Source organism: Rhineura floridana, chromosome 1 (assembly GCF_030035675.1).
Source record: "Rhineura floridana isolate rRhiFlo1 chromosome 1, rRhiFlo1.hap2, whole genome shotgun sequence".
In the NCBI taxonomy this organism is placed as follows: domain Eukaryota; kingdom Metazoa; phylum Chordata; class Lepidosauria; order Squamata; family Rhineuridae; genus Rhineura; species Rhineura floridana.
In genome coordinates this window covers 318,770,042-318,791,776 of record NC_084480.1, presented here as the reverse complement: position 1 = coordinate 318,791,776, position 21,735 = coordinate 318,770,042, and the positions used below count along the sequence as shown (strand labels likewise).

At 48.9% G+C, this 21,735-nt stretch overlaps 2 protein-coding genes across 7 annotated transcripts in view; one reads left to right on the top strand and one right to left on the bottom strand.

Annotated features, from left to right (window-relative positions):
- Positions 1-11,595, top strand: part of ARHGAP39 (Rho GTPase activating protein 39) — a 242,709-nt gene extending 231,114 nt beyond the window's left edge. For all 5 annotated transcript variants that reach the window (XM_061607088.1, XM_061607087.1, XM_061607089.1 and 2 more), the window contains one exon: positions 1,182-11,595. In XM_061607088.1, the coding sequence (XP_061463072.1) occupies positions 1,182-1,376 (195 nt within the window). In that variant the 3' untranslated portion in view covers positions 1,377-11,595. The remainder of the gene's footprint in view (positions 1-1,181) is intronic.
- Positions 11,596-13,198: 1,603 nt separating this feature from the next.
- RHPN1 (rhophilin Rho GTPase binding protein 1) overlaps positions 13,199-21,735 on the bottom strand; it is a 54,598-nt gene continuing 46,061 nt past the window's right edge. For both annotated transcript variants that reach the window (XM_061607083.1, XM_061607084.1), the window contains 4 exons: positions 20,994-21,070; positions 20,069-20,215; positions 19,075-19,233; positions 13,199-17,330 (listed from right to left, as the gene is read on the bottom strand). In XM_061607083.1, coding sequence (XP_061463067.1) covers positions 17,115-17,330; positions 19,075-19,233; positions 20,069-20,215; positions 20,994-21,070 — 599 coding nt within the window. In that variant the 3' untranslated portion in view covers positions 13,199-17,114. The remainder of the gene's footprint in view (positions 17,331-19,074; positions 19,234-20,068; positions 20,216-20,993; positions 21,071-21,735) is intronic.

Here is a 21,735-nt window from a genome sequence, read left to right as displayed (position 1 = left end):
GATGAGCCTTTGCCAACCTGGTGCCTTCCGGAAATCTTGGCCTGCAAATCCCGTTAGCTCCAGCCAGCATGATATTTTTAATCAACCAATTAAAAACATGCATTATAAGCTAAAACAGCAAATAGGTCCAGGGGGCTTTTGTGTTAGGCGCTGGTAAAGTTGATTTTGGGTTTGAAGAACTAAAATTGTTGATTTGTTTTTCTGGTAAAACCATCCCCTCTCACCCGCTTGACCTGTCAATCATAATGGTGCTCTGCCTCTGCTCTCTCCCTGTTCGGTGTTTGCTGCCCCTTCCCCCATCACCACACCTGGCATTATGGTGTTATGGTAAGCTTAGGTGTGTTACTTTTGCTTTCAGCAGACACTGGTCTGTAGCATTTTTTAAAAAATGTCTGAATCGCAGAGATGCCACAAAGCGTTTCAGAGATTCCTGTTTTAACTCGTGGCACCTCTAACAGCCCTGCTTCATCTCTGACAAGCAAAAATCCAGTTTGTCCAAAACTGATGCACACCCCTAGCATATAATAGCCACCGTGACTAGACTAATCCTCAATGAGTTTGTTTAACTTCCCTTTTAAAGCCATCTGAGCTAATGGCCATCATCACATCTCATGAAAGCGAATCCCACAGAGTAATCCTGTCTTACTGCCTCAAAGCAGTGTGGGTCCATTTGGTTCTCAGCTGTGGCCACCCAGATGCCTCTGCATAGTCCATAAGATGGCTAGATGGAGCCACAGAGAGAGGGAGAGAGAGAGCATCTGATCATCAAAGTTTAGTGTCAGGCTGTGGGCACCCATGAACATGCACTTGTGCTATCACCTTTTGCAACCATGACCTCACCTGGTGAAATATTATTTATTTAATATTACATTTATATCCTACCTTTCTTCCAAAGAGCTCAAGACGGTATGCATGGCTCTCCCCCTCACCCCCTCACAGCAACCCTGTGAGGTAGGTTAGGCTGGTAGCTTACCTTCTCAGCAACCGCTGCAGCTTAATGCCCTGTTTACCGTCAACTGACCCACTGCTCCAGCATGTACAGGTCCGCCAGCACCCGCTTCCCCAACCATCCTCACCTTCCCCACGACTCTGAAGGGCCCTTCTTAGCTTACCAGTGGGATGGGTTGTGGTGGCTCTCAGCCTGGCTGGCAATAATGCCTCTGCTTTCCCCTCCCTGGCAGGTGTTTGTGCAGCCGGGCAACGTGGCAATCACCAAGATGGACGTCAACAACTTAGCCATGGTGATGGCCCCCAACTGCCTGCGCTGCCAGTCGGACGACCCGCGCATCATCTTTGAGAACACCCGCAAGGAAATGTCCTTCATCCGGGTGCTGATCCAGCACCTGGACACAAGCTTCATGGAGGGGGTCCTATAGCACTGGCGCCAGTAGAACCCGAACAGAATTGGGCATCATCAACCCATCGAGGCCCCCCCCAAACCTCCAACTCGAAGTCAATCAGTCAACGAGAACTATTCTTGATGCAGCGAAGGGAACACCCTCAGTCGGCACCTGAGCTGAGAGGGCACCTGGATGCTGCCGCTGCTGTATGGGTCTTGCCCACCTGTTCCGTCTCTTTCCTTCTGCCCTCTGACTTTGCACAGGAACCTCCGTGGGGGGTTCCCTTGGTGCTTCTGCTGTGGACAAAACGACGCTGCCCCACAGCAGCCCTCCCTTGGAGACATACTGACAGCCCAGCCATCTGGAGGAGCAGATAGTTTGATCCAGAGATCCCAAAGAGAATCTAAAGTCGTGGGCGACCTGGCAAGATTCAGGTGAACTGAGGAGTGAGTGGGAGAAACAGGGAAGTCTACTTCCTCCCCCTCCTCCCCCCCAGAAAATTAATATTGCCATGTGCGTTCCTGGGAAAGAGGCACTAGATACAGGTGTGTGTGTGTGGGGGGGGGGTTGGACATAAAAGCAGCAGAGGGAGTGGTTTGAACCAGCAAGGTCTAATTTTCAAGATGGCAGCTGGATCCCTTTGAGATCAGAGGGGAGAGTGAGGGCAACCCATAAACAACAAGGAGCCCCCCCCCAGTCAAACCCCCGTTAGTCCAGACCTTCTTGAGGAGGAGGTGGCTGTCAGGGGTACAGCTGGGCATGCACACCATCTGCTCATTCATCCTGAGATCAGGGATGGCTGGCTCTCCAGGGGTTGGCCAGCCACAGCCTCCCACCATCCCTGAAGTCCATTGCCCAGGCTGGCTGGGCCTGAAAGGAACTACAGGGCCAAAATTGGCCGGGGGGGGGGAGGGACACAGGTTAACCACCCCCGATATCAGGCGTAAGAGTGAATTAGGAGTACTTGGACCAGTCACTGGGAGTGCCAGGCTGCCAGCGAGGGCCAGAAGCGTGCAGACCTGGGCGCAGTTTGGGCACCGTCCTCTTACCCTTTCCCGCTCCCCTTTCCAGCACAGTCACTGCCAGAAGAGGCCAAACCATGGTCTCCCCAACTTGTTCTCCTTCGGTATCCCAAGGCCCAACAGGTGGGCCGGTTATGCTATAGGCCCCGGCGGGATTTCAGAGCTGGCCGATGACGTTCTGCTGAGTTTGATCACTGGAAGGCGCCTTGGTCCTGATTTCTTTGCCTGTCTCGCCAGGCTACGCATCCTGCACTGTTGCCGGGTGAGACGGCAAGAGGTGCAGACTCTCCTTTCCTACCTCTCCTGGTTAAATCTGGGTGCGTTCGCCTTGGTTGAGGTGGGAGGGTGGGGTGCCCCCACATTCAGCCCCACGGGGTCGTGAGCTGAGTCTGTGCTCTCCATGCGGTCGAAGGCATGGCACTGGGGTGGTGTTTTCTTTCACCACATTCAACCTTCTGTCTCGGGAGACTGACTGACACTTGCCGTTGAGCATTAAAGGACCAGGTACAGGAGGTGTTTCCACACGGATTGACGTTGGAGACAGGCCAAACTTCCCCGAGGTTCCCGTTCCACTTTGTACCCCGAGTTTATGTCACACAGAGACTCCTTGTCCCTAAATTCTTGCTTTCTTATGACCATTCCTCATAAAGGTCCCAGAATCTTCATTTCAGAAATGGGGCAAAGAACTGCTTCATAGTCTCTTCCTTAGACTGGCCATGTAACAATTCCAGGCACGTTTGGAGGGATGGGGGTTATCTTTGCTACTGAAGCTCCCTCCCCTAAGGGGAAAAAATGGAAATTTGGGGGAGAAACGAAACTGCATCTCTGTGAACTGCTTTTCTCATCACTCAGGACTGGGGAATACTAGCTTGCTACTCGGCTTGCATGAGAGACATCCCCCCCCCACCTGCACTTTGGAGCTGCATTTTAGTTATCTGTGCAGGGCTGTCGTTTTTATTTCTCACATTTTCTACTGAGAGTGAAGAAAACAATAGCTGGCTTCCTTTCAGTTCGTTTCCTTCAAGAATCAAAAGTCTCCCCTCCCCACCAAATCTCTTTGGAATGTTTGAGAAAGTCTCTGACTAGAACTGTGTGGAAAGGCCTCCTGTCAACTCCATCACCCTCAAGTTCCCAAGTCTTCTTTTATGTATATTCTATATTCCTAGAGCAACTGGGACGGGGGGTAGATTTGGAAGAGTTTCAGAGGTTCGCACGGCTGCCGTAGTGAGGGACTTTGCACATCCCTGACCTGCCGGCATAGCAGTTTTTTTGTTTATCCCGAGCAGGCTTGCATGATTTCAGTGGGTGGGGGAAGTCTTGTATCCCACCACCCACCCAGTTTGGGTAGCCCATAGACCCATGCCTTCCATCATTCTAATGCCAACATGGGCATAGACTGATGAAGCCGGCCTGCAGAGCCTCCTCCCTTCACAGACATCCCAGTGGGGCGCTGCCCCCTTCCCCGCCCATGGGAAGCCGGGGCCTGACCGGAGAGGCTTCCTCTCTCTCCTCCTCTGGCCTGCAGGGTTTCAGAACCAGCTCAGCTCCCTTGCTCCCCTCGGCCTAGCAAGATCACCAGGGCAAGGAAGGGGTGGCGGGTAAGGTTCAGGGACAGGTGAGTTAGGAGGTGGGAATGCCCCTTCTCCAGTGAGGCCACACTGCTGGCCTTTATCTCTCACCAGGGGATGTTAGCCACTGTCTGCTGAGGCTACCGCAGCTGGTACCAAGCATCCTTCTCCGCTTCCAGAGAATTGGCACATCCATTCTCACAACAGAGCTTCCCCCCATTTCAGTTGGTTTTGGCAAGGCCTCTTCCTGGCCACCTTGGGGCATCCACGTGTGCCCCCTAGAGGGTTTCCACTCACGCTTAGACCTTGGGCAAGTTGAGGAGCTGCATCTAGGGTGCTCGGCGGGGCTCTCGATACTGCTCTCCAGAGAAAGTGCCTTTTATCCCCACAGAAAACACCACGAGAATCAGCCAGGCCTTCCCCGCTGGGCACACACAGCCACTTTGTAAAATGCACCCAAAGTTCTCAACGAAGCGTTCCTTTAGTAGCTTGACCACAAGCTACATTGGCTGTAGAGAAGCGCCAAGATAAGGCTCCAAATGCTCCTTTGCTTTCCCCTCTCCTCTCCTTGCCTGTTCCCGCACGTTGGCAGGATGGCTAGACCCATGTCTAGATCAGTGCTGGGTGGCGTGGTGATGTAGGGCCTTGGCATCAAGATGAGCATCTGTGTAACTCATTGCTGCAGGTTAATGTGATAGCACGAGGGGCAAGGGTTTTGACAAAAAGCCTGGATAAGAGGGTGGGGTCCTTGAATGGCCATTCACCGCGTTTGCCGGAAAAAACACAACCTTTGTAGCAAATGAAAGCGGAAGGGGATTCTCCCTTTCAGAAATTAGTGGGAGCACTTCAATATTTGGAGGCAAGGTTGGGCTTGAGGATCGTAGATGGAAGGAGGGTCAGCTGGGACAGCAAGAAGACTGGGATGTCTACAGCCAAAGCAGCCATTTGTTACCCAAAAACGAGATCTGCGGGGCCAGCAGTCTTCCAATCCACCAATCCCATCTCATCACCCAGGGAGCATCCTCCTCTCCTGGCCTAGAACCACAGCCCTCTCCCTCCCAAAGGGTCTTTTTGTCACTTTCAGTGACCACTTTGCTTTGAGAGTTGACACCTAGGAAAGATGCAGGAAGAGTCTCTGTGACCGCAAATGCTGAAGTCCATCTGCTCATGGCCTCCAAGGTGTTGGCGTCTATGATGGTGCTGAGGTTGGCTTTGGGCAGGTGAGCCATGGGGTATGCGTGGCCATGGGGCAGGGGGCGGGGAAGTAGCACTACCTTCCTGGTGACTTTTTATTATCAAAACAGGCCAACCCAGTTCTTTCCTCTTGGTCAGAACCCTTGGAAACTTAGGAGGGGCTCACTGATGAGAAGATCATTAATGGTGGACAAGCTGCTTTCAGAGACAGTCTTCCCATGGAAAGTGTGAATCCAGACCAAATTTGGGGAGGGTTCTGTAAGCAATTTGGGCTGGCATCGACCAGTGGCACGGTTTGTCATGCCTGACTGGCTAAGTGCATGATTTAGGGGATAGTTTTGAACCCTCAGCAATTTTGCGGCAGATTGATGTAGAGAAGGAAACCTGGAGGGTGAAGGCGAGGGTTGAAAATTGCTTGTTTAATCCACAGATAAGGGGTGGCTAACCTGTGGCTTTCCAGCTGTTGCTGAACTACATCTCCCATCATCCCTGATGGTGCCGGCTGGGGCTGATAGGAGCTGAGGGCCACAGGCTAGCCACTCTGGCCCAGATACATCTGTTCCTCCAAATAAGTTTTTTCCTGTGTGCAGGGCTGGGACTAGGCATGACTAGACCCTTGGGCACCAGCCTGTCCCGGGCCCATGGCACCTGCCTGCACCTACCTCTCCTGCTGCAGTAAATGCTGGCACGCACATGCCTGGCATCAACCAAGATGGTGGCAGGGGCATCAGCCCCTTAGGGAAGCCTTGGCTGCCATCTTGGTTGATGGCAGGCATGTGCACAGTGCAGCCAGCATTTGCTCCAATGGGAGAGGTAAGTGGGGTGTGCAGGTGGGAGTCACAGACCTGCACCGTTGTGTGTGGGGGTGCCTGTGACCTCCCTCTCTGTGATCCATGGCAGGGTCAGGAGCCAACGCTACCGTAGATCGCATAACAGGAGCAATACCCACCCATCCTAAGGAGGGACCCTTCAGGGGCCCTCGGCCAGGACCTGACCTGGCCACCCTCTGGCGCTGGCTCTGCCTGTGTGATGACACCATCTCATAGGGCCAGTGGGTTTCTGCCCTCCCATCTGTTCAGCCAATAAGAATTTATTATATAGAGGTATAAAGGGGGGGGGAGTCCCATTATAAATTTGCTAACAACATAGTTTTAACCCAGAGGTGTATATATCTTAGTACCTATCACTGGGGCTCTTTGTTTGTATGAAAAAAAATTGCTCTAATCTCAATTTTTGGCTATTTATTTTATTGCTGTTTTGAAAAATTCGCCTCCTTGAGTTGACGAAAAATATATTTATTTCCTCCCTAATGGTGATAGAGCTTTCTGATTTGGATTAAAGGATTAAATAGCACCCATACATGGTCTGTACCTACGAAGTTTGATGCTTTGTCAGACAAAAGCATTTTAACTGCAACAACTGTGAGTCTTTAAAATAACAGTGACAGCAAGGTGGTTGACAGAATGTGGCTTATAGATGAATGAGATGGAAATTGGTTAGTAGTGAGTCCCCTGACCTTCACTCCCCTTTCCTGGGTGGTTCCATCTCTGCTGCTTTCCCCATAAAAAGCCACCCCTTCCCCAATATCTATATCCAACTCCTGCTTCTTTGATTAATTTCGAGATCTAGTTTTCCATGAAGTTACTTTAGTGGATTAAGGTAACTTTGCTGCCTTGCTGGGAAACCTAACAGATTTATGGAGTTTTACACTTCTTTCTGTGGCAGTTCTGTTTGTTTGTTTATATGCACCGATCGCTTTGACAATCCATTAACATTAAAACTGCAGAGGCGCATAGCTGCAAGGTGTGTCTTGCTTTCACACTGCTGGGCAACTGACTACTGGCATCTGCTCTGTGCTGTGGGTCACTTGTTTGTGCTGAAGAGCAACCTGGATGTTGGATCCTCACAGTGGACTAGCACCTTTGTGTCTGCCCAGAGTCCTCCCACCCATCTATCCCAAACTAATGCTTTGGGCGTAGTTGGCAACCTTTCTTTCTGCTTTCCATGCTGTCACCCTGTGCCAATGGGAAGTGTCATCCCCTCCAAACAGATCTTTATTACCAGTGATGAGTGGAGACAGAAAGTACAGTGCAGTTTACTGAGTGCACCCACCTCTGTTGCAAGCAACTTACCTACCATTGTCCAAATTCTAAGGACCAATTTCTGGTCCTTCAGACACAGTAAAGGAAGGAAGAGGCTAACTGAGACAGGAACCATTACTTGGTTTTGGACACCAGTTGAGCAAAGAACTGAATCTAATCAAGTGCCTTAACAGCTTAATGGGCCATTACCTATTACTGACAAAGCTATAGCCTGAGCCGTTTACGTTTGCAAATTTGGAGCACATAGTTTTCCAAATGAAGTCGTCCAAGAGAATTAAGGGTTGGGGTATTTTGTGGGTGGGTGGGTGCAATCTAATACATCTTGTTCCCTCGTTGTTGTTTTCTTTTGCTTGCTTACGTTGGAATCTGATGTTGTAACTTTGGGCAGCTGTTTAGGGACAGAAATGCCCAGTATAAAGAGGCTCCGCTGTAAATGAGTATCTTGGATTCATTCTTTTCTTTTTTTCAATGGGGGAACATACGCCATCAGCAAGAGATTCTGGTGATTTCAGGCATGTTTGTTTTCAGTAGGCAACTTACCTAACATGGCCTGCTATATAAACAACCTTGGCCAATCAGCTCCAGCACTGAGGCAAAACCATGAACACCCGGGAGCGGGGGATATTGCATTGCCTTTCATCCCACCATCTCTCAGGAGTCCACCGGAGAAGACCAGGAGCCAAACGAAGCGGGCACAGTTGGTAGGAGCAATCGTTTGACTTTGCTGAAGCAACAGAAAGGTGCAGATGGGTTGGAGGCTTCAGGAAGGTGGATTTAGGCTGAAATCGGGCCTCAATACCAGTCACTGGGGACCAGCAGTGGGAGAGGCCTATTGCTGTCATGTCCTGCGTGTGGGCCCACTCCAGGAAATGGGATGCTGGACTAGAAAGAGGGACCTTTTGGTCTAGCAGGGCTCTTTGAGAGCATTTGGCCACAGACAGCAGTTGCACAGGATGCCTGTATCTGCGCATTCTGCAGAGGCGTTGCAAGGGACCCTGGGTGTGCTCCTCAAGTGGGACAGTGCTGTCCCTTGTGGTGGCCCTGGGTGCGCCTGAGCGCCACTGCAAGGGAAGGGAGCTCGCCTCCTGATGCAATTCGACATACCAGGCTGTGGAGAAGAGGGGTTAAACTAGGAAGAGCAAAGGAAGACCAGGAGAACTTGATGGCCACATTGAGCTGCCCCCTGGATCCTGTCATGAGCAAGGATCAAAGTCACAATATGCCATGAATCTCCAGGAGAGGTACGGCAGCCTGAATTCGTTTATTCCCAGAACCTTATAGCCCTCTTTTCTGATGTGCATGCAGACACAAACACACACGTACTCTTCTGACTTGGCTTGTTTCGAGCAGGATTTCAGGTCCATCTTTAATGTCGTCATTTGTTACACAAAATAGCCTTCCTCCCGGGGGCTGATGGGAGTTGTAGTCCAAAACATCTGGAAGGCATCAGCTTGGGGAAGACTGCTGCTAGATGGCCTGCTGAGTGACATGGGCCTTGTGCACGGTCGGTGCAGTGTGACTGAAACCACTGGAGATAATTCAGGAGGTGTGGAGGCTGAGAATGGGGTTTGATTACACCTTCAGTGGAGCTCAACAGAGGCCTTAGTGCAGTGGTACCTTGGACAGCTCCTTGAATGTTGGTACTAAAACCTGGAGCGGATTCCATTGCGCCACTGGCATGGAGCCACCAGCCATCCCTGCTTTAGTGAAACAGAATGCCAACATTGGACCCACAGCTCCTCAGCTGCATTCGCTTTTTTGTGTGTAAAGAAAGAGGAGAAAGAAGCAAAAATGAGTTTTTGGACTGATTGTATGTTTGGGGCCCAATTCCCTTTTAAATCCTATGCTGCCTCCCTTCACCCTGGGGCATTTTGGGGGCTCAGATTTTATTAACTCCATTTGTAAACTTATTTTTCATCTATTTGGAAATAGTGTGTGTGGGCACCAGAGATAGCTACTATGGTGCCCTACAGCTGTTATTGGACTACAACTCCCATCATCCCCCGCCAATGGTCAGGGTTGATAGGAGTTGTAGTTAACAATATCTAGAGGGCACCACGCTGCCTTTCCTGGTATACAAACACACGTGTGTGTGTTGTTGCTTTTTATTACTGTCTTTATTTATTAAAAAAAAAATAAGATGGCTCCTCCACCTCTAATCCTTAAGGGACAGGGTGTGCTTTTCATGCACATCTCACATTGCATAAAATGATAAAATACAGGTAGCCATAACTTCAAAGGGAGCAATCTGCATCCACCATCACAATGCAATGCAAAATTTGGAAGTTTGGTAAGGTTTCTGTAGTAATTGCAAAATGAAGAGCAGAAGGGAGTAAGCTTGTTACTTCCTATACCTACCTCCTTGGCAGCAAAGGAGTGGCTATAGGATTACAGCCTTAACTGATTTCAAAATGGCCCTGTCTCTATTGCGGGCCATCTCATTTTGAAGATGGCTTTTAGCACATGCCAGTTTATCCAAAGGAAACAAAAACAGTTCTTCCATTCTTATACCCCATCCTTCTCAATTAATTGGGATGTGCTCTCATTGAGGTGGTGTGTGCGAAGGCCCGGCTCACTCTGCCAGCAGCCACTCCTGTTGTCTAATAATTTCTTTGTTAAACCTTTCCTTCAGCAAAATGCACACACATACAAATTCAACTCCTTCATAAGGTCGTCTCTGGGCTTAAACACGAACTGCAGAGCTATGAATGAGAGAAAAGATCCAGAACTGATATGTGGTGGAGTGGGGATGCAGTCAGTGAGCACAGAACTTTGCCCCCTTAATCCCAAACAGCTGGACTCCCATCAGCAGTTACTCTCATTTTGGGCTGCCGGACTTTCTCTGACCTACTTAGCATAGGCAGAAAAGGAGCCTATATTGAGGTATAGGATTCGCCTTATGCTAGCGTGTCTTTTACCAGTAGAATTCTCCGTGAGGAAGGAAGTTGGGTTTTTCCCCCCATGGAGAATGGACCAGTTCATTCATGACAAGTATAAAATGTAGGCTCTTGTCCAAACTGCCCCCCTTTGAAAGAGCACTCCGTGCATATGGCGTCACTAGAAGCAATTCCCTCGTGCATCTCTGGACTCAGAGAGGCCAGCTTATGTTTCTGAAGGGTAAATGTTTCAGTACCAGAAACTGTTGGCTTCATTAAATAACCTTCATCTGTCACTGGTCTTGTGATACATTGTAATATTTACAGTGTATGAGGTTGTTTTTTAAATACACATTGAACAACAGACCCAATTCTTGTCCTGCCTAAGAACAGATGAAATGTTTTAATGTAGCAGTGAGATGGCTTGTGCTGGCTTTGCTGGCAAAGTGACTAGCCTTGGTGTAATAAGTGGCTCATAGCTGCCTGGGATAAATTGTCGAAAAGCAACTCTGACACAGTCTGTTCATACAACCATCTGAGTGTGGAAAAAGTCCACACGTGCCAGTTCCCAGCCTTTGCCAAGCTGGTTACACATGAATCATCCACGGACACATGTGGGATTCAGATCTTGCCATATCACTAGTGGCTTGACGCTGGCTAGTCACACATGCAGATTTTACCCATTGCCCACCATGCACACCAGTGGCTATGTCAATAAGCAGTGCAGTGAGGATGGTTTGCTATAAGCTCAACTCAGACACATGACAGAGTGTTCACAAGACTAATCACAGCATGAGGAAACTGGTTGTGTGAAATGACTACACCACCTTGCAGGGGAGAAGCCAGCTGTGTTTAAATCAAAGAAGCAACAGTCTACCACTGGACAAGCATCTGGGTTGAGTTGTGTTTGCCTAGTCTTGTTTCCCATTTCTCATCTCTTTCCCAACTTGGTTTTCCCAACAATGGCTTCTTCAAGAGCAGGTGGTGTAACAGTTATCTAGGCACAGAGCTGAAAATTATTGCAGAGAAAGGTCAATATAAAAGAGCCAATACAGGGACTTCTCTCTGTCCATATTGGATGGTTTTTCATTTTGGTGTCTTGGAGGTGTGTGCGCAGGTGCATGCATGCAAAATCAGGACATTAAATTATTGGACTGAGGTTGATTGAACCCTATTTGGCCTTACAAGTGAGCAATTCTTAGTTTCCCTTCCATTCCTTCTTACCTGTTTGAACATCTGATCTCCACCCAGTTCCTTGAGATTTTCCTTGGACAATCACCCTCAGGCACTGGGCAAGGGGCAAAAAGGACAGGTTGGTCGTTTGGTCACTTGGAGTCATGGCTGGATGGAGATGGGGCGTTTCCAGGAGGGCCTGGGCCTCCCTGGCAGTTTAGAGGGGCAACCTACTGTGTAACGTTGTCTGACTAACGCTTGTAATTATGAAGCATGGAAATGTAGAGGCAACTCCATGTTGTGTGAATAAAAGATGAATACGGACATCCTTTTGGGGACTCTGTCAGATTCTTCAAAAAATGCACTGCTTTTTTTTAAAGTTTGTAGTAAATACATTAATCTTGCAAAAACAACAGAGGACTCTGCAAGGAACGGCAGCATGGCATGGCTGGTGAACTCTCCTCCTGCAATATTACCTCTTCCCTTTTGTGCAGTTCTTAAGGTTGTGGTGTCCAGACGTGTGCCGCTGCCTTGTACCGACTGGACTTATCCAGCCTTGTACTGGTCTCACTGCCGCTGGGGGCTCTCGGAGTGGTGGGGGCAAATAGCTGGCAGTCTTAATCAGCTCCACTGCACCAAGTATTTTTTTTAACTGGAGATGCCAGGGATTGAACCTGGAACCTTCCACATGCGAAGCATACATTCTCTCACTCAGATGCCTTCCTCGTTGGTGAGAGACATCCAGAGTCATGCATCTGTCAGTCCTTGCTGGCTGCACTGAGGTGATTAATAGTGCTGTAAAGCAATTAGCCGGCAGCTGGCCAGGCAGCGGTTGGGTTGTAACTCAGTTCGAGGCTTGAGGCTAATGAGGGTAAGCTAGGAGGGGTCTAGAGGGTTTTGAGCTCAACATACCAGTTCTCTTCCAAACACAGAATCAGTAGCAAGTCAATGGTTCACTATTCCACTAAAGCAATCTAGATTTGACAGAGTCTGGGATGGCTGGCAAGGGTCCGACGCTGGCATCGGACATTGCTGGCAGCAGAGGGCAAACAGCCTCTCACTGCCTTTTTAAGCTCCCCTCGTTTCAGGTGCTAGCAATCAGCCCTCCGACTCCCAGGTGCTTGTAGCCTTAAATGGCCGGTAAGCCTGCATTGCTCTGCTACTTGCAGGCGTCTTCGCTCTGCAGGGAATGGAGGGGCCTCCTGTTCACTCCCCGAATCTGACTGAGGGGCCCCAGCTGTATCCTGAACATCTTGCTGTGGTGGGGGGTTTGGAGACGCTTCTGGGGTGGGTCTGCTTGTTCCCTGTCCTGGGTCTGCTGTGCCAATCCCCTGCTCCTCCTCCTCATCTGAGGACTCATCCGATGGAGGCATGACAGCACCATGCCTTACCTATGGGGGGCCACTCTTCTGAGGCAAAGGTATCCACAAAGCCAAACTAGCAATATGATCTCCTCTCTCTGTGGTACCCCTGGAGAAATACACGAGTCTTAGCATTTCCCGTTATTATTTTTTAACATAAGCCTTGAGAACCTTCCTGGAATAACATGCCACAAGCTGTACCGAGGACTCCAGATACAACATACAGTTCCCCTTTCCTTCCCTATCTCTCTGCTTCTAGATCTCCCACCTTGCTTCCCTCATCTGCAGCCTTGCCTGTCTTAGGTCGGTTTTATGTCCTGGGACCAGTTTTTATGTTGTGCAACCACCACACATTAAACTCCAGCAATCGGCAGATAATAACTAGTGCTTCATTTCCAGAAGCAGAATGGGAATGGGGAACCTGTGGTCCACCAGATGTTGTTGGATTCCCAACCACCAGCCAACATGGCAAATCAGGGCTGCTGGGACTGGAGGCCTACAGACATATGGCAACTGGCTGTGTTACTTAGTGGAGATGGAACACAGAAACACACACAGCATATGCTCTGGGGCACTTTTTTATTGCTATTATAACATTTTCCGAGGCTAAAATTGGGACACTGAAAGTAGGTTGCAAGGTTGAGCTTACGTTCAAATTAATATCAGTATCAGTTAAAAGGGAAACACGGAAGTCACTAGTAGACCTGTCATGGTTTCCAAAGAAACTTCCCCTCTCCCAATCCAATTGCTGAGTTTTAAGTATGGGGGCAGTAACACTTTTCATCGTATCTGTAGGGTTTCTTCTCTTTTTAAATCATAAACTCAGGAATCCACATTAAAAAAACATAAGGATTAACAGGAGTCTGCAAGTCAGAGTGAAAACACAAATTGAGTGCTATGTTGCTATGCAACCCTCCGCAGTTTGGCTCGTATCAAATTATTCCTCACAGGTTCAGGAGCCCCAATAATGAAGAAAGAAATCAAAACATTTAATGGAACAAAATGTGAAAGCCTCTGTTCTTTAATGGACAAAATCCACTAGGAATTTCTTGCATGGCAGAACCACTGAAATACATGAGACCTACTTAACACAGCCTTTGCTAACCAGGCACCATCCAGATGTTGGACCACAATGCCCTTAAGCTCAGCCTTGGCAGGCTGGCAAAGGCTGACTTGAAGAAATGGGACTTTGCAGTTTAATGTGCCAGGCTGACAACACCTCAATCAGCTGCGCCACCACTGCCACCGCTTAATCTCTGGCAATAGGCAAATAATCACCTTCATCTCCATGCCCTGAAAAGCTTAACTTGCCCACCTCCAGACTCCTGCATCTCCTGGTGGCACAGCTGCAGGGCCAATTGTAAAATTGGCAAGCCTATTTTGGGGAAATGGTCTGGAACAAAACTTTCCAAAGGATCAGACAAAAACAATAACAAACCAGTATTTCCACCCCAGCCCCCGAAAAGCAAAGAATTATCAGTTGCATGGCAGGGTGTGTGGAATTATTTTTTTTTAAAAACAAACAAACATGGAGCTAATGTGGAAAATATTTGGCTAAATCTTTTTTGCTTTATTGTTATTAAGTTACGTTAAGCTATAAATTATTTTCACATTTGAACATCTAATGAAATAACAAAAAACCTCCAGCCTCTACAGTGGCTGCAGAATTTGGATTTGGTCTCCAAAAAGTCAGGCAATGGGGATAAAGGGGACTGGCAGGAAATCTGGACAAAACACACCCAAGGACATTCTTTTGTCTTCTGCGCTTGGCATAGTGATGCTCGATGCTCGGATCTGGCCTGCCTTAGTGTCCAGACTGCCTTCCACTCAGGCCTGCAGCTTGACTTGCTTACTTGAGCTGCCTGCAGCCACTTGATCAGCTAGGAATGGCATGTATTAAAAAGCTGCTCTCTGTGAAACTCCATGGGCCAGATATTTAGGTTGGGAAGTTTGAACAGTCCTGCTTTGTGGGTGGGGGGACTGGGCTAGATGTTGACTGGCAGGAGCTCTCTCTTCCTGGAGAGACCAGGGATTGGACCCAAGACCTTCCACACTCAGACGCTCTTGCCACGGCCCTTCACCATGACCAGAAGGTGGGATGCCTTCATTCACTTTGCCGCACACCTTTGTCCTTGGCCTTTTGCTATGAGAACATCAGAAGCCTGGGAATGTTGGCTCTGGCTGGTGTTGGCTCTCCAGGGCCTCAGCCAGAGGAAGGACTTCCCCATCTTCGGCTAATCAAGATGCTTTTAGCTAGAGGTCCTGAGGACTGAATTTGGGGCCTTCTGCATACAAACCAGGTGCTCTCCCACTTGCTTTCCCCCTACCCTGGTCCCCTTTGCTGGGAACAGAGACACCACAAGCAACAAGAAGGTACCCCCCCCCCCAAAAATGTGCAGATTAGCCTCCTTCAAAAAGTGGGCAGATTTAGTATGGTCTGCAAGAGTCTTCCAAATCTGCATCCCATCAGTTGCAGACTGTGAGTTACTTGGCCAGATTTTTTTTTTTTAATTAAGTGCAAAAGTCCAGTCCCCTTTGGTGGGACATTGAGGTACTTGTTTCCCATAATTGTATATGGAAAGGGAAGTGACCTTGAGAAATCTTTGCGCTCACAACTTCAGAGCTGCAGCTGTCAAGCATGACCACAGCACATTTACCCATTGGTGAAAAGAAATTTGCTGGATGAAATTTGTTGCTACTGCAGTTTACTAGCAGAAGAGTTATGTTAATGTTGCTAACTTAATGATTTATTTCCACTTTCTCTGGAGATGCATGTAGGGATTTTTTTAAAAAAGGACCTCCCAGACACCCAGGCTGGCATGGTAGGTCTACGTCAAAAGCATGAGAACCCACCCCAAATTCACAGAGGGGGCTGGGCCTCTATTGTCATTATCTGCAGTGAGGTCTGAAGACTGCTTGTATGTTCCGAGAAGCACAGAGGAATTTGCAACCTCCCTTTTCAAGTTGCATAAGTAATAGAAAAGCAGGAAAACGAAACTCACTTATGTCCCCAACTCAGTGGCTGGTGGAACTTGCAAAACTGCTTCCAGGCACCTGCAGGCAGTTGGGGCTAAAGGAGCACTGAATAAAGATATACACCTAAACTCCTCAAAATCCCTGTGCAGATGCAAGATTTATGTCACTGGGCAAAACTGTGTTCAAAATGCTCAAGATACATTAAAACCTGTAATCCTCACAAACAACCCTGTAAGGCAAGTCCAGCACTATTCCCCAAGTTATAGGTGGGAGCTAAAGGCAAGAGAAAGGCAAAATTTGAACCAGGGACTCCCCCTGATGCCTCTCTCAGTTCCCTCAGGCTGCAGACCTAAGCACACTGATTAGGGCACAAATCCTCTTAGCTTATGCATGTTTACTTAAGCTCTGAGTAAACATTCATAAGATAGCACATTTAGACGGCACAGGTGAGGAACGTGTGGCCCTCCAGATATTGTTGGATTTCAGTTCCTGTCAGGTTCAGCCAGCACAGCCAGTGGTTAGGGCTGACGGGAGTTGTAGTCCAACAACATCTGGAGGGCCAAAGGTTCCACAGCCCTCCATTGAACAACTATCTTATTTATTATTTGATTTATATCCTGCCCTTCCTTCCGGCAGGAGCCCAGGGTGACAACTATTCCCCTTCTGCCTCTTGCAAAATGGCTTGAAAACAGCTCACCTGCCCATCTTACGTTGTCTTCTTACAGGTGGCACTAAACTGAGTTCCACCAGCCATTTCTCCTAGGAACTTTTTAAGCGTCTTTTTCCTAGCTGTGAGCTCAAATTCACATTGTCTCCTCAACGGAGAGCTGAATGCAAGGCTCCCGAGAGGGCTGTGATACATACCGGGCCAGGCAGAGCCAAAGGAACGTTTCCCCAAGAACAGGACATGAACGTTCCTGTTACAGCACAACCCAAAACAACTCTGGCTCTTGGGGGTCCACGGTGGGGGATATTTTTCCTCAGACATTGCTCAGCAATGCCTTTGTCAGGAGGGAATGAGAACACTGCAAAAAGGCATTCTGGGATTCTTTGAACCTGCTGGCGTTGGTGGTTCTGGTGGGTGTTTAGCAGGGCTGTTGGTTTTAAGAACATGAGGAGAGCTCTGCTGGGCCAGACCAGAGTCCCTCATCTTATTTCCAACCAGGAAACCAAGTGCCACCAGGAAACTCTTGGTTGGGGCTTGCAGGCAACAGCCCTTCCCTGTCATCCGTCTCTCTGGCTCCTGGCGTTTAGAGCAATGCTGGCTCTGAGCCTTTGGTAGCCCAGGGTTCTGTTTCCCCTAACGCAGCCATTTTCCAGGAGCCGGCCCCCGTGAACATCCGTGAGCAAAACCCTCCGCTCCTCTGCTGCCTGGCATCCTCACCAATGGGAGAGGCTTGCTGCAAAAATGCCAGGGAGGCATCCTTGCCGGGGGGGGGTGAAGGGGGCACCTCCTTCTGCAGTCCGGGGAATGAAGGGCTGGGCCGAATGCTTGGTGCCACTCAGCATGCCAGCTCGTTGTCCCTCACCGTGGAGAAGGGAAGGCTGTTGTAGCTGCCGCTGCCACCGCCACCACTGCCGCTTTTGCTGCGCTTTCCCCAGGCTAAGAGGGCGCTGGCCCCTTTCCTCTGCACAAGGGTCTTCCGGCTGTTCTCCTTGTTGCTCTTCAGGAGGCTACGGCTGGGGCCCGAAGACATTGCTGATGACTTTTTGCCCACCTTTCAGGGAAAAAGGGCAGGAGAATATTTATTCTTTAATATTTCTGTCTCTGAACATTCTACAGCTTGGGATCTGTTAACCTGAAGGATCGCCTTGCCCCATATATACACACTCGACCACTCCAGTCTGCAGAACTGGCACTTTTACATGTACTGCATAATGTTTACTTATTCATTTGATTTATTTCCTCCCTCCCTCCCAGCAGGAGCCCAGGTGCATACTGTTCATTCTGCATTTGCAAGGCACCTACCCTGTGGAATTCCCTCCCCTTAAATATTAGACGACAGCCAGTGTGGCGTAGTGGTTAAGAGTGCTGGACTACGACCTGGGAGACCAGGGATCGAATCCCCACACAGCCATGAAGCTCACTGGGTGACCTGGGCCAGTCACTGCCTCTCAGCCTCAGAGGGAGGCAATGATGAACTACCTCTGAATACCACTTACCATGAAAACCCCATTCATAGGGTCACCATAAGTCAGGATCGACTTAGAAGGCAGTCCATTCCCATTTTCCAAATATTAGACAGGCACCATCTGTGTTACCTGTTCAGTGCCTACTGAAGACCTTCCTCTTTCAACAAGCCTTTTAAGCAGAGACCTTATCCCAGTCTGCATCTGTGCTGGAATTGCTTTTTAAGAGGTTTTGCAAGCTTTCTTAAAAAAGATGTTTTTAAAGATGTTTTGTTTTAATATGTTTTTGAAGATGTTTTGTTTTAAAATGTTTTTCAGACATTTTAAAGTGCTTTTAGTGTTTTTGTTTGCTGTCTTGGACTCCTTCTGGGAGAAAGAGCAGAAAATAAATGTAATAAATAAATAAATAAAAGGGAGGGCATTTCAAAGCCTGGGGGCCACCAAGAAATCACCCACTGAGAACAGGCAAAGAGAGAAGACAGATTCGCATGCCTTTTGATTTTTTGGGTGTTTGTGTGTTGTGGGATGTTCGAGGCCAGACATGATCTTTCTCAACAGTATGGGGAGCCGGTTTCCTTCCCTCCTGCCTTCTAATAAGTAAGATGTTTCTGCTGTTCCCTGCCCTGAAATCTTAAGATAAAAAGTGGATCACAAACAAACACAGCCAAACTGGCATGCCATTTTCACAAAACCTTTCACACATGCCTCGAGGAAAAAGCACCTCCCCACCCCGCAAGCCCCCATTTAGGCATTCTGGAGATAGAAGTTCAGAAATTTTTCCTCTCTTAATACTACTGGAACTCGGCGACATCCAATGAAGCTGAATATTTGGAGATTCAGGACAGACTCAGCATGTTAACTAAACTATGGAATTTGCTCCTACAAGATCTAATATTGGCCACCAACTTGCAGGGCTTTAAAAGGGGGTTGGACAGATTCCTAGAAGACACGGCTATCCATGGCTACTAGCCACGATGGCCATGCACTGCCCTCAGTATCAGAGGCCTCTTAATATCACTTGCTGGGACTCACAAGTGCAGAGAGCGCTGTGGCGCTCAGGGAAAGCTTCCCAAAAGAGGCATCTGGTTGGCCACTGTGAAAATGGAACGCTGGACTGAATGGGCCCCCTTTGGCTTGACCCAGCAGCCAGGCACTTTTTATATTCATAACACACTTGTTGTTGTACAGATCAAGAGTGCATTACTCCAGGTAGAATCAAATGGATTCTCCAAGCAAGCCACCTTCCAGTCCACTGAGGCTGCGCGTCCCCTATATGATCCTAGCCTCTCTCCCGGACACCTCTCTGGGGAGGCCCGCAGACGTCTGCCTTACCATGCTTTGCCCTTCAGCATATTGCAAGGTGATCACGGCCACATCCGCACCCTCCTCCCCAGCAACCTTCAGAAGCTGCACCACTTCGGCGTGCTTGGACCACTTGCAATCCTTGCCGTCGATGGAGACAATGTAGTCGCCTTCCTTCAGGCCAGCTTCCTGAAAACCCATCAAGGAGAACTGTGTTGATGCCCAGGGCCTAAGGAGCAGGGAAAGGCCAGGGAGACTTTGGGGAATACCAAAATATGTTTGCAAACAAGGAATACATGGAAAACGTAGAGCAGAAAAAGTCAAGCCTGCCAATAGATTACTCCTTCAGTCACACTGAAACAGCCCTCTCCCCATACTTTGTCCTCCCAGCCCCTATTATTCAGAGACAGACCATCTCTGGACATGGGAGGTTCTATTCCGATCTCATGGCAAACAGCTGCTGATGAACCTCTCCTCCATCTCCAAGAATTTTGCATCTAAATTAAAGACATCTAAGCCAGGAGCCGTCACAACATTCTTTGCCAGTGAATTCCAAGTTAATTTTGCATTGCACGAAGAAGCACGGTCTTGTGCTTTCCTTCTGTACATCCGTTCTCCTTTGCCCTCAAGCCTTAAGACAAGCCTTTGCCAACCTGGTGCCCTCCAGATCTTTTGGACCACAACTCCCATCACTCCCAGCCAGTACTGGCAAAGGCTGCCGCAGAGAAATACTAACCCATCCCATTGCTGCAGTCCCCAATTGGGGTAGGCTAAAAATTCATCAAAGTAAATGATGAAGGCTCAGTGGTAGGGCACCTGCTTCACATGCAGAAGGTCCCAGGTTTCAATCTCCGGCATTTTCAGGTAGGGCTAAGACTGATCCCTGCCTGAAACCCCAAACACCTGCTGCCAGTCAGTGTCGGCAGTACTGAGCTAGATGGACCATTGGTCTGACTCAGTACAATTTCCTTTAGAGCTACATGATGAACAAGGCATCTTCTCAACAGCAAGATCAGCAACTGACCGCCGCGCAACCTCCAGCAATGACTCCAGCAATGAGGACCGGGGAATCTCCTCGGAGGGTGAACCCAAAGCCGTTCTCGCCTCGGACCAGGCGGACCGTCTGTGGAGGGTGCCACTTGTTCTTTGCAGAGAAAACCGACAGCGGGCCCTGTGGAAGGAAGGAAAGTTGTGCATTGCAGGAGAGGGTCTGTGGGGCTGTGGTGGGCAGGGACATGCTGCGCTCACACAATGAATTCACCTGCCTGGTCATAAGAACGTAAGAGCAGCCCTGCTGGATCACACCAAGAGGGGGCCCACCTAGCCCAGCATCCTGTTCTCACAGTGGCCAAACAGATGCACATGGGAGCCCCACACACAGGGCACGGACGCAACAGCAACTCTCCCCACTTGAGATTCCCAGCAACTGGTATTATTCAGAGGCGGACCCCCTCTGCCGCAGGAGAACGCTTCATGAGATCATCCTGTGGCATGGACAAATTTCTCGCCATGTAGACAAGCATGCTCCTGATTCCAGACCGGACGACTGCAATGCAGTGTACCTGCAAAGAAGTCTGGAGGGTTTTCTAACCAGAATCTGCTGCCCATCAATTTCACTGGGTGACACAGAGGCCCAGAGTGTTATGACAGAGGGAAGAAAAAGGTTTCTCAACCCACTCTGTCTACACCATGTGCAGGAGGCAGCAGAGACAATCTCTCTCTGGGAGGGGGCACAGACCACCACCCTCAAGCCAAGCCACTGATATGAGTCCCAAGCCATGGCATAAGTATTTGTGCGGGGCTCATCAGTACACGGCTGGGGTGTACGTGTTGCTGTGCGGTAGACAGGAGTGCTCAACACAGTGATTTCCTGGCCTCTTTCCACTTTCCAATTCTGTGACCACAATACCTTCACGGCTCACACAAAAATCTGGCCTCTTTGCACGTACCAGCCTATGGAAGATGTCTGTGACTTTCACCTTGGAGAAGTTGGGAGATTTGATTTCTGGTCTCTGATGAGTTTTTGCTGAAAGAAGAAAAAAGGGGGAGAGAAAGGGGACAGGAAGTGGTGTTTTAAACCAGCCTTTGTCAACGTGGTGCCCTCCAGATGTTTTGGACTACAGCTCCCATCAGCCCTGACCAGGACAAAGCTGATGGGAGTTGTAGTTCAAAACATCTGGAGGGCACCAGGGTGGTGAAGCTTGCTTTTAAAGCAGAACACAAATAGGGCAATACACATAGTTTCCAGATGTGGATCCCCATGGACTGCCCGTGGATATATGTCAGAACAGCATGTATTCCACGCAAATGCAGCATTTGACTCTGGGCACAGAATCCAGCATCCTGATCACTCAGTTTTCTTTCTTTGGGCAAGTTTCTAGCCCTTAAGTTTGCCAAGACATGCCTGGTAGCGTTTTGATGACTCCTGATGGAATCTAGATCCAGAAGAGAGGCTCAGTAGAATTCCCACTGCTCAGAAGGCAGGGATTTAATTATCTGCCCCTTCCCATAACTAATGCAAGCACCTCAATGATGCAAAACAAAACAAAAGCCAGTATGTCTAATTTGAATATTCTGTACAGGTCACAGAGTTTAGCTCTGAAAGAGTCTGATGTTTATGTTTTTGTTTGGGAAGTTCTGGACTTAAATCACTTGTGGATTTATAATGGCTGTGAAAGTTTACCCCGAGAG